This window comes from Notothenia rossii (assembly GCF_949606895.1).
Source record: "Notothenia rossii genome assembly, chromosome: 6".
NCBI classification, from domain to species: Eukaryota; Metazoa; Chordata; class Actinopteri; order Perciformes; family Nototheniidae; genus Notothenia; species Notothenia rossii.
This window is the reverse complement of record NC_136909.1, coordinates 76,096,682-76,110,187: the sequence shown is the minus strand read 5'-3', so window position 1 is coordinate 76,110,187 and position 13,506 is coordinate 76,096,682. Positions and strand designations below refer to the sequence as shown.

Sequence of the window (13,506 nt, the reverse complement as noted above, 5' to 3'; positions counted from 1 at the left end):
TTTCTTATTGGTTGTGAGCATATTCTAATGGCTTTTGGAGTATTGAAATATATACAGTTCTGTTTCATATGAGTGTTGAGAGCTGTATCCATAAATCTCTTAATTTGTGAAGAAAAACATCTTACCCCCCTATAGGATGTGAGGTCATCACAAATAATTTCATGGATAGATAAGTTTGCACACTCATTATATACACTACACATTTTACTTGGATTAGTTAACACCATAGTCCCTAATATATATTTGAAGAAAGGCAGGAAATGGAATTAAATCGAGAACAATGTTTCATTGCAGAGGACCCCCTGTTTTGTCCCCCCCCCCACTTCTCAAACCAAAGTTACACCCTTGTGTGTGTGTGTGTGTGTCTGTGTGTCTGTGTGTGTGTGTGTGTGTGTGTGTGTGTGTGTGTGTGTGTGTGTGTGTCCATGGGGATGTGATTGGCCATAGACTTGGAGTGATGCTGAATGTCTGCTGTGACTGGATAAGCTGTGTGTTTTCCGAGGTTCACGCTGAGGATACAAGATAGGGCCCAAGTAATCTGCTCTGCTAAGGTGATGGATAAATCCCCCCCCCCCCCAGACTCTCACATGCGCGCACGCGCACGCGCACGCGCACACGCACACGCACACGCACACGCACACGCACACGCACACGCACACACACACACACACACACACACACACACACACACACACACACACACACACACACACACCGTGTGAAGATGTCATGCCTAGAAGCTATGTCAGTTTTTGAGACTTTATTGTGAACAGAGAGAGCTTGGCAAAGGCCAGTTTCATCAATCAATGTCACTGGAGTCAAGGCTTACAGGAGACTTTGAGATAAGGGTTTCTTTCTCTTCTCTCCCTGCACACTTATTTGTGTTCAAATTCATCTCTTTGAACTTTGATTGCTACCGTCAAATACCCCAGCATGGGAATCCCTACGTTTTCTTTTGTGCCAAGTACATGTTACTGTTGTTAGCTGACCATGTGTTTGTATTCATGAGTTACGCAGTGTTGGGGTACACATACCCAAATATATGAGAACATCCCTGTTTTATGACTACAAAACCAGACTTGTTTTAAGCTTGATAATTAAGCATTTTTCTTAAATGTTATGATTTTTAAAATGAAAACGCGCGCTGAGAATGTTCAGTTAGGTGCTGAAGCTTCTGTTTTCAACCATTACGGCCCGTCCACACAGCGGCGTGCGTTAAAGCTTCAACGCTTCAGCCCATTCACTTTGAATGGGGTGACGTCACGCTTTGCCGAATTGCATTGTGGGAGCGAAGCGTAGCAACTTTTGAAGCTTCGACGGAAGCGTCAGCCAATCTAATCATATGCCAGTACAAGCTCTAGCCAATTAAACCGCTGCTTGTCTCTCCGGGGCGGGAGATTCAGGTGATTGGTTGTTGGTCTAGCTTCAGACATGCCCACCGGCAAGTGACAACGCACGCCGGCGGCATTTCATCTTAAAGAAACATGGTCAAATGTAAAGTTAGAAATACTTTCTAGCCCTTAACATGGCTCTATCGACGGCAATTTCAGCCTGTTGTCCACCACTTTGCTTCAGATTGAAATCATCAGCTGTTTGACGGGTATTATATTCGGAAATCGTCCAACTTTCATCCAGTACCATAGTCAGGTCAAATCGTTAAATGTGTCCAATACTTTAGTTTATGCCAAAAATAACTAGAGCGCTGATGCCATTCCCAACAACCTCAGCGTGACAAGACTGGTTTTCCGGTTTAGTATGTTTCCTTCTATGCTTAGGAAACACACAATGTGGATGTTAGTGTAACTATTTGTGTCTGACAACTTTGACACGGAATCAACACTTCATGTCTGTGGTGACAGTGGCGACTGAAATGAAAGCAGCCTGCAGAAATGAAAGGCCCATTATTGTAGAACTTAAGATGCCGTATTAATCTGTATTCTGATGTTGACGCTGTCTAATTAAGACTTGTCTGCGTAAAATATACAGTATGTGCACATGGCATGGACGTTAACTGCTAATTACGACGCTGTGATTTGCTCCTTGAATACAAAATGATCATGTTCACCGCCCCCTGCTCAAGCTATCAATCAGCTTGTCAACACAAAAGCCATAATCCGAGTTTGATGGGGAGAAGCAGGGAGGGAACCTGGACCATTATAATATTTTAATGAAAACAAAGATATAAAATAGGGGTTCTAGACACAGGAAATGTAACTATCTGTCTCACCTCGAACGCCCTTCTATCCTCAGTAAATGATGTTTGTGATGCTGAGATATAAGCAGACATGTGGCACTTTAAAGTGCTTCTGCTGAATCCCCGTCTCCAAGGTAAAATGATATAAAAAGGATGAAACGCACTGTCCCAAGTATTCTGTCGGCGGCACGTTTTTTAGTCTTTAGGTTCTCACAAACCACTTGTAAAGAAGCTGCCATTTCCCACTGTGCCGATGGCAGGGAGCCCTGCGTAAGGGTGCCTCAGTTTAACTGAAAACATTTGAAGTGCTCTCATCTCAGCTCACCTTTAGCATCAGGTGTCGGTCCTCATCTTCCTCCCCTGCTGTCCCTGCGTTTCCCCTCATTGCTGCATTCTTGCATCTCTCACTTCACTTGCTTTTGCTTTTTTTGCTCCTGTAATGAAAACAGCATACATTTAGTGTGTGACGTCAGCTAGTTTGCTCTAAAAGTGAAGCCACAAAGCGGTGAATATACAAAACTGTCTTTACTTGTCAGGTTGGTGAACGGAGTCCAATGCAGCCTTACAGATCAAAGAAGGCTGTGAAAAAGGTTTTGACAGTACTTTATTTTTCATTTTGAATCAAGCCGGCATTTCCTATTTGGCTCAGAAAGCTTTGTGAGTAAAGAACTGACCAATGAGGTTCCCAAAGTTGAAGGCTGATTATTCGAAGGCTTGTGTGCGTGCAGAAGTTAAAACATTTTGTTATCATTTCTTTCAGTATAAGTGCTATATAGCCGTGCAGTAAAGAAACTGCAATCGCCCCCCCCCCCTCCATCTTCAGATTCCTGAAGCCGCAGAAGGCAACACAACTACGCCGCAAGTTTATTGATAGAGAGCTGTTGAGAGTCAACAATGTTGTTTTTTTTGGAGATGATGCAGACGTGCCGCTCTGCGGAACAGAGATGGAGGACTCAGGGCAAAAATCAAACTGTGTTTATGTTTACAGGCTGCTACTATTCACCCACTCTAACAACATCTTCACGTAGCCAAACAGAGCCAGTTGTGGCTTAATGATCCGCAGTATAACACAATATATATAGATACAAATATCATAGTATGTTGGCCTTGACTGGATAATAAAACTTGTTAGTGTGTGGAGGCTGTTTGTGATTTCTATGACATTCAGTTGTGAATTCTTTTTTCTTCCAGTCTATGCATTCTGTTTAAAAGCTGGCATTTCCAGTTCCAGATAAAGATTAAGCTACAGTTGTATTGTAAGTATATGAATATTTGTAGAATTAGTTGTCTGAAGGTAAAAATGTTTTTGATTAATTATAGATTTAAACATTACAAGGAATTATTTTTTATTTTACGAAATATTCTTGCTCCAATCCATATGAGCTGGCTTTTAACCTTCCAACAACAACAACAAATATGACGACAGATATTCTAAGCTTTATTCAATAAAGAACAATCTTAACATGTAACCAAACTAAGACATACGGTTCAGCTCCTAGCAGCCACCTACAGCGTGTGGTACAGGTTGTAAACAGCATTAGATTTAGCCGTTACAAAGCTACATTGCACTCTGAGGTTGCTATCATTCAGAAATGCAATATACGGAACATCGCTGGGAGACAGGCACTCACTGTCTGACAATAACGGACAATTTGCATTTCCCAACTCTACCACACACTGCTTTCCATGCATCACTCTGATGCTTGTTTTCCTGTACGTACTGTATACGCCTAGGGATTCTCTGAGGCAACAAGCTTGAGTGTTTGTCAATTTCAGTACCAAGAGACTCTAGGCTTAATACAAGCCTGTCCCATTCTGAGCCAGCCTCATTGATTAATAACATAGCAAAGGTCTAAATCTCTCCCTTTGTTTTTGTTCTTCTTTCTGGCTTCGGCTTACATCTTGTTTTCTCACACTCTAGGTTTTATTTGTATTTACCAGGAAGGAAAATAATGCTGCAGAACAGCTTGTCTTCATTATTGAACCATGGTCACAGTTCTGTGATCAGTATGAATGACCAATAAGTCATTTAAAACAAATAAATCATTAATTAACCTCAAATGTTAACGTCCAGCTGTTGTAAGAGCTTTCAACTGAGTATGTGAAGCAGAGAAGCTGCATTCATTCTGTAATCTATTCAGTTTATTTTCATTTTCTGATGTCCTGTAGGGTTGATTCATGACTCTCATTCTTCATGATTGGGCAGCTATGAATATTTGTTTAGCTGGAAGTGTTTTTGAGAGGTCACATTGTGTTCTATGAAAAGCAAGGTGAAAACGCAAATAACTGCTCAGTGCACATGCAAAGTCGAAGGCTGTCAAACTTGAATGAGCTGCAATATATAATATCTTTCAAACCACATATTTTGTATTAAAGCAATAAAAGGGCAGATGGTCGTTTTTAAACCCTGGACATTTCTGAATCCATTTCCGTCCCCTATGCATAGATCCCACGCTCGACAAAAAGAGCTTTCAGCTTCAGTCTCGTTTCTCCCGTGGCCTTTTCCTCCAAGAATCAGACAGGAGGTGACAGACATATCATTGCCAACCTGAAGTCACTTTAGCAAAGTGCCAACTCTAGCTGTGTTCCACCAGAAACCTCCAGTGCTAATGATACCCTTTTCTTTTGTCAGTGGGAGCATGATGCAACCATGCTCAGCTTGATTTACTATCAGTGTGATGCTCTCACAGATAGGCACTTAATCGGGAAATCAGACCAATGAGCAGCACCGGAAGCACAAGGCCTATAAAGATGGGATGGTGGTTACGTGTTATCCTTTAGGGATCTTGAGCTTCCCACACATCCTGTTTCTTTATATGCATTTTGTGCTGCTTGACAAACATAAACTATCGATGAAAGAAGAGGAGGGAGAATTAAGCAGTATCCTGTGCCTGACCCCTAAAACTCCACTTTATTTATAGACACAGCATAATGGCCTCAGTAATGGCCAAGACTCCATGTGGAAATCAACAAATGTCCTTTTATCCACATTTTTTTGGGAGAAGCTTGTGTCACATGCAGCTTACAAAGCCAAAGTTGAGTAGACTCATTAAAGAATTCCTCTATCGCTAATCTAACCGGGTAATTGTAGCCATAAGGTTTAGAGAGAGAGATATAAATAACTTTTTATTTAGTTAGATATCTTCCACATCACAGAGGATTATATAAAATAACCCCTGTTTAAGGGTTAGTAGGGGCACATTCGCGTCGTTTTTTAATCTGTTTTATATGTCTTCAGCCCGAGTGTGAGATAACGGCAACCCAAAAGTACGCGGCCTATTGATTTGAAATGCAGCCAGAATCATATCTGATCTTGAGCCAGAGGGAAGTCTGCTTCGAGGTCTGTCCCAGTGCCCTGTAATGAAGAGCGAATGGCTGTGTGCATTCAGATGATAAGCCATTAACACATCTACACTGCCTCAGGGGCACAAACCTGCTGCGAGACACTGACAGGGAAAAGCCTTAATGGCAGTTAACATTATACATGCCATATTGCATCTATTTGGAATGTATTAGCAGTTCCTCATTAATGTGTTTGCTAATTTACCTTTAGTATTTTGAATAACATTTGAATTTTGCGTGCATATGTAAGCAGAGATGAATTACCAGAGAACGTGGAGCTACTGTAATAAGTATTAAAGCCAAGACATATTGGGAACAAAAACAGGAAATGAGCTGGACAATGTGATGGCGTCAGTTCATAAGAACTTCTGGATGAAAGTTTTATAAAAAAGACCATTGGTTGGAATCCAATAAATAGAAATGTGCTTAGTTAATTTCCTAGCAATTCCCTCATAGCCCAAGTCATCCCAAACAGCAGCTGGGCTCCAACTGCTCACCTCTGTCAGGGATTAATCACCTGGACAACCACAGGAAATTAGCTTCGTCCATAGTTGGGGGTAAAGTTTTTGCTAGCTGATGTGTGGTTTTCTTTGTCCTTACATGAACCCATTCACCATCACCACACAGCGCTGTTATTAAATCTCAGAAGGCCTTTCATTGCAGTAAATGAAGATGGTTGCCTTGTGTCCTTTTGAATAGGGCAGATATTATCTATATTGATACAGAAATATATTTATTATATATCTATTTGTATCTGTTTGTCACTGCGGCCACTTTTTTTGTTTCTTTTTCTTTAAAGTTCATGTTGCTACTCTTTCCCAAAGAGGTTTGCTATGCTCATTTTGTTCAATATGCACTTCAAATATTGTTTTCAATTAGTGCTAGGCAGTCTTTACTACTCAGAGATCAACATGAACTCTATACACACTGGGTTGTTTTCAAGCTATTACACCTAGGTTTAATGGTTTCTGATAAGGGCTATTTGGCTTTGAGAGATGATGAGCCACACCATCATCACAACCGCTGCTCGCAGCATAATGAGTTCAATAATTAAAGTCTTTGTAGACGTAGAATTGTAAGGCTAGATTGACAGATAATTCAGCTTTACTCAGTTCACAGAACATTTTACAGGTGTTCTTATTAAAAAGCAACAGGGGTTTGCTCTTTCCTGACAAGTCCTGAGATGTAGAGGAAGTTGTATGTTATGCTCAAGAGAGCGAGAAATAGAAGCTTGTTAGGGTGAAAGTCATAATAGAATGAGAAATATGTGAAACTGCAATAGAGAACTGAGTTTAGCATAGTTACTGATGCAGATTCAGACTCAACAAGTTCCTGAAATGAGTCGTCTGCTGATTATTTGGGTGAGAGATATGGAAGACATTTATTGTGTTTGCTTTAAACCAATCAAGAGAGCTTGTGTGAGGGGAAAAAAGCTGAAAATAAAGATGCACAAGCAATGCATTGTTTAACTCCTGAACGTTTTTCCATTCCACGGAATAGATAGGGAGCTCTGCAGGAAGCCCAGACGGGTAAAAAGGCTGTCAAACATATGCAGGGAAAACTGCACTGAGGTAGAAGTTAGATGAGGAAACGCTGTAAGAGCTGAATATATTCTCTACGTGGAAGCTTCAAGCTCGGTGTTAACGGATGATGTATTGTCAAACAAGGCGGAAAAGGTGCAGGAGTTCCAAGTGTAGAAAATAATTAGTTCTTACGTGTTTTGGAGGCTATTTTGTCAAAGAGTTCACGACCCCTCTCTAATAAGATAACTTGTCAAACAGTTTCCTCTGAGCATCGCTTGCATGCTGTTATCATCTGGCCGTATTTCATCAGTATCCTGGATCTGACGTCATCTGTTTCCTTTGGCTTTTGGCTCTCTGTGAATCATAGGTATGGTCGTGCTGGAATGCTGATTTTTGAAGAAAGTACACATTCTTGATAAAGCTTTCTTAAACGAAACAGCCAATCTCAAGAGCTTCATATGTTTCAACTGGAATTTTGCTTCTATGGGATGTACATAAGTAATGTACAAAGGCGTTGTACAGACACCTATGTGTGTGTTTCGTTAATGCTCGTATGGATCAGGAGCATAATGTGATGTAACAAAAGAATAAGAAGCTTGTTAAGCAAACCACAATGTGAAAAATCTGGAAGATATTAGGAGATGGAAATCAATTTGATCCTGGTTATAGTGCTAACAAGCTTCTTCATCCGTGAAACACACATACAATAATTTGCATGTATCCAACATTGACAAGCAGAGCAACGATAAGTGGTTTGAAGAGGATTTAATTTCCTTTTCTCTGCTATGCTTTCGCCACAGTACTCACTTGTGCTAATACCTACTGTTGTTATTGGAATATGTTAGAATAATAGGATCAAAAGAAGTGAATTATTATTGAAAGATGTTTGGTCTTTATGAGCCAGAAATGCTAGGTGATGTTTTTTAAGGCACATGTACTGTATGTCTACTTTGAAAACATATCTCAATGGTGACTATTTTAATCCTTACCAATGGAATAATATTTGAAAACACTTTTTTTTTTAAGAATGTTTGAAGCTACCAGCCCTTATCTTAAGGCATACCATATGGTGTCTGTGAGTTAGGGAGTTTAAAGCTTTATATGTCACATTGCTGCTTTTCTTTAACAGGGCCCCGCACATGGTTGGAAGGAGGCTAGTAACCCTTGGAAACTCCACATTGCAAAACAATCTTATTTTTTCCCAGCCCAGTGAGTCAAGGGGCATAAGCCCTCAGACACCTATCATCCAATCCATTTTAACACTGAAACTTTGTTTGCCACACTTAATGAATGTAGCAGAGGACACACACACTTGGGTAATCAGGCGGGCAAATGAATGGTAACATTTGAATACAATTATGCTTAATGGTGTACCTTTATTTCTTTGCATGTTTCAGACGGGAAGGTGGAGGTGACGAAGGAGAGCATGAAGCTGTGCACCATGGGACCCGGGAAGGTGTTTGGAGAGCTGGCTATTCTCTACAACTGCACCAGGACGGCCACGGTCAAAAGTGAGTCTGGAAAAAAATCCACAGTGATCCCATCAGTGTTAAATGTTCACATGTTGCCCAGGTGACAGATAATGCCACCTGTTCTCACACACACACAAGTGAAAACTGTTCCCCTGGTATGGACGATAAGGGGTCTTTCTGCCAGTAAGATCAGTCGTACGTTGACTCAGAGAGACGGATGACACAGTCGCACTTTAGCACAGATAGCATTGTTCCTCGTGATGAAACACCAACACTAGCCTCTCTGTGTTTTCTAGGCATGCACCATATGGATTTCTTTCAGCCGATATTGATAACCCAAAATGACCTGCTTCTCATGACAAATACCATTAAGATAATGGATTCATATTTAAAAAAAGAAGTGTATACCCTGTGGTTTGTTTACACCTGAGATAAAGAAAGAGTAGTGAGACCTTGTGATCAAAGATGGGTGAAATAATAATCCATAGCTCTTGACAGCAACACTAAAAAACAGTTCCTACTCTTAAAATGTGAATTTGTTTATTTTATTTAACTACACAAATCTATATTCTGTGGTCCAACTCTAAGAATTTTGATTAACGTCCACGCCCAAGCGACAACTTGTTTCAATCTTGTTCTTCTTCTACTCCGTTTTAATTGGCGGAAAGCTAGTAAACTTAAAAAGGTGCATACCACCACCTGCTCTAATAGAGAGTGTCGATGTTGCGTCAATGAAAAGCACGTTTGTATCATTGGTTTCCAGGAATAATATCTCATCATTTACATTTCTCAATATTTGCCGATATTCTTTGTGCATCCCAAGTGTTTTGGAAACTCCCCCTGAGATCTGAATTTCAAGGTCTTACTCTTTCATGAGCCAAAGCTCCTGCTATAAAGGATGCACACTGGAAGAGTGTGTGGTTTGTTAGACTGGCAATTTGAATAGTCAGTCTAATAGAATTAGAAGAGGAGACTGAGAAAGTACTGGACAGATGGAGGACTACGCACATTTGAGACCTAGTGTGTTGGAAGCAAGTGTGTCAGGAAGAAAAAATGTGTGTTTATGTAAGGCAGGAAATGGGAAAAAGCTGGAAATGTGTCTTAAGACGGGATAATAAATAAATAAAAAAGGGAAATAAGATAAGGTCTGGTGGTTGAAGGCGTGCAAATTGAAATAAATGAAAATCGGCATGTGTCCAAGCGAAGAGCATAAAGCCACTTGACCTGTATACAATCCCACACTAGTTGATTTTTTGCGTGTGACCCCGGTATGAATGCAGGCTTGAAGGGCAGGGGGGGGGGGGGGGGGAGTGGTCCCTCTGGCCTTTATTTGAGGGCAAGGAGGCGTGAGTTGGAGTGTGGAGGAAGCTGAGGTTGATGACGGTGTCAGCGAGGTTGCACTCTCCTTCTGACCCCTTTCTAGTCCCATGATCTTCTACCACTGACCCTACCTGACGTAAACCCCCAGCTCCCGTTGCTATGGCAACAGGTTCCCACACAGGGAATTGAGCCAACTCTTCTGGGATAAAATATCCCCCTTCCTTACAGACGACAGAGTGTCTTGTCTTTTTTATTTTGTATATTCTTTCGCCTGCCACCAGCCCATTGGCGAATGTGCGGCAGCGCTTTGCGGGAGAGGTGGCTGGCTAATAAAAAAAACTCAGCATGGAACAAATGATGTAACTGTCTACATTGGCTGAAGTGTGTTTACAGTCTAACGGGGTCACAGGCAGAGTCTCAGAGGGTGGATGGTTTAATGCATGTCTCTAAATAGTTAAGGATAAGCCACAGGATATCAGAAGTGACGGCCTCCCATTGAAACGCATGGGGGTTCAGCTTCCAATCAACACATTGAAATTGATCTGTGGAACCCTGTAGCATGATAGCCATAACCAGTGTGTAATTTCAATTTCCATCTCATGGTCTCCTAAGTCTTAGCATGAACAATTACAGTAGAATTAAGATGATTAACCTGCTAATGTGGACAGAATGCCATCTCCATCCTTTAACTACAAATGTGACTCAAAATATAATGACATTATTGCTATCCGTGAAAGATTATTAGTCATTTGTCTAATAAGAAAACTCCTTGAAACAATTACGAGCAATAATTCATTTAGAGAAATGGTTTGCTGTTATGATTTGAATACAGTCAAACCAAGCAGGAAACACTGAAGGCCTTTCCACCGCAGAGGGTTTAGGCAGCTGACATAATGATAACATTAGCAGTGTTTGTTTGTTTCAATTGTGCTGCAGTGTGCATCTTTTGTTCCATTGACAGTAACATTAGCTTGAACAGTTCTGTTTCAGACGCTTTTAGTCCTTAAGCACCCTAACAGTGATACAGCATATTTGAGCGAGGCCATTGAAAAACATTTCCAAAGCATCCCACAGAGTTTTGATTGTCTTTTCCATCTTGCAGGCATGATGTGCTTTCTGCTTTTTTGAGCCCATTATGAAAATCACTGACTAGAAACTAGCTTGATTTTGAAAATTCATCACTGCGAGCACTGTGTCTGTCTGCTGGTTTTCCAAATCAATCTGCACTTACAACAAAGGGATAAAATAACTTTGACAACAACAACATCAGTTAGAATGTGATAGATTAAGCATTCCAGACTTAAATTCTATTCTCTGCGAATTGTTTATCAAACCACAGGGATATGGAACAGTGATCGCCTGAAAAGGATGAAAAACATGTTTTTGGATAAGGTTGGTGCTAATGGCATGAGCAGAATCTATAATTTATGGTACAACGTCTAACGAGCAAAAAAGCCATAATAAAAACGCTTGGCAAAACAAATAAATAATACACTTAGTCTATTTTAAAGGTTTCATTTCTGGACTGTTTAAAACATGTGTATTGAACCCCTTCTTTTGAAGGAACTTGTGTAAGTATTATTCCAATAAATTAATCTGAGGCATATGTATTGCAGGGACAAGAGCAAAATGTAATGCTATAATAACTGGAGGATTGGTTGAGTTTGTATTAATTCTTGCATTTCCATGTAAATACCTGGATAGACTGACAGGGATTTCGTTTACCATCAACCCAGTCCTTTTCAGCCTTCAGGTGGTTTCATGTGTGAGCACTTGCTTGGACTTTCCCAGGAGGAATAGATGCTTTAGAGTAAGTTTGCCCTGGCTGGAGAGTTTCGAGCAGCACTTACACCCAGCCTGCGGAGTGTCCCCAACAAGCTCCCTCAGTCAATATGTTGTGTTAAGTTCCAGGATACAGACACTTAAGTGTAGAGCTATGGACACATTTGGGGGATGGCTCTGCCAGCAAATAACGAACAAACTCCTGTGCAGCCTGAGAGAAAAATGTTGCCTTCGATTTAGATGTTCCCCTTGCAATCAAATCCATATCACATTCCTTTCACATCACAACGACCCAGAAGATGCTGGATAAAGAGAAGAGAGGAAGAAAGAGTGAGAGATAAAAGAGAGAGGTGATACATACAGGACAGCAGTGACAGCAAATTGAGGGAAAAAGGACAAAATGGGTATTTATTTGAGAAAGAAGAGAGAAATACGGTGGCTGCTAAAATAAGTTATTTTATTGCATCAAATCTCACTGCTTCAAGAAGGCTTGGACAGCATAACAGAAAGCAATTCAGCCTGGCATAAAGCTGCACAGCAGGTGACAGCAGTAAGCATCACTGCGCCACATGACAATATAGGAAACCATCAACAAAACAATATTGTTGCTTTGGCTCCATCTATTTCTTGAAAATGACCACTTCAAGTTGTGGACCCTAGCATGTAGTTACAAACGTAATAGTCACTGGGAAAAAAGGTTTTTTAGACAACTTGCAATTATTTGTTTGAATTATTATCCATCCATTGTTAATTAAGTAATTGTTTGATACATCAAGAAACAGGAACCTTCGCAGCAATTTTCTTCAGCTCAGTGTGATTTCTTTAATTGCTTTCTTTTGTAAAAGCAATTGTCAAAAACACAAAGATTTTCAATTTAAAATGATATAAAAGAAGGAAAAGCAGCAAATCCTCACAATGTCATAACTACCTGTAAACGTTGTTTTGCATTTTTGTTTGAAAAAGTAAATAACCGAAGCAAATGTCAATCGATTCAATAATTCATTTTAACACCTAATCAACATCCAACAGGAGTCAACTTGACCGTGTCAGCTACATGGTTTCATTTAAACTTGTCAACAAGCCCTCACTTGTTCTGAACTTACTGAATGTCAAGCCGATTCTGTTTCTGTTCCTTATTAAATATTAAGCCCTATAGATAGACCTTTCACAGAAAGATCTAGTTCTTTCCAACAGCTTGTAACCAAATCCAAAGTATTTCTATTTTTTTTTAATGAGATTTAATTCAGAATACGAAAAATCAGTCTCGAATGTCAGGACAGAAACTCAGCTGTGCTCTTAGGCCACGATTTCAGTTGTGTCCGCTAAAGTTCTTTATCGTATAGAAAGTTCGTCCACACGAAGCCGAATCGGAGCCGCGGCTTCGGAGCCCGAAACCGATACACTTTGAAAATGGCTCTCAAAGTGGGTAAGTCTGGAAACTAAACGCTTGCAGCTCTGTATATGCCCTATATACGTTCATAGCCCCGCCTCTCCCCACCTCTCCTGCTCCCCCCCGCGTCATTGCTGATGCGTTTCGCTAACAACAATAGCGGATCACAGGGTTGCGTTCGTGCTCCAGACGCTACTGACCATGATACAGATTTGACCTTTTATTACCTTGTTCGTTTGTTTATGCCTTATGCACATGTCCGGGGGGTCTTATTCGCTGCTTTTTTTGTATTTTGTGGCGGAAGTACAGCGCCACTTAAAGGCCCGGCATATGTACTACAGCGTCTCCAGTGGTTTCGAGCGGTTTCGTGTGGACGGACACGTTTCTTGAGCCGATTCCGTGTGGACGGAAGACTTTTTGGAAATCGATTTCGGTTCGAAATCCGTTTCGTCTCCGTGTGGACGGGGCCTTAGTTGGAATCAT

General features: G+C 40.8%; 1 protein-coding gene across 2 annotated transcripts in view; it reads left to right on the top strand.

Annotated features, from left to right (window-relative positions):
• Positions 1 to 13,506, top strand: part of LOC307044466 (cGMP-dependent protein kinase 1) — an 83,422-nt gene that overhangs the window by 18,160 nt on the left and 51,756 nt on the right. For both annotated transcript variants that reach the window (XM_079689734.1, XM_079689733.1), the window contains exon 3: positions 8,457 to 8,570. In XM_079689734.1, coding sequence (XP_079545860.1) covers positions 8,457 to 8,570 — 114 coding nt within the window. The remainder of the gene's footprint in view (positions 1 to 8,456; positions 8,571 to 13,506) is intronic.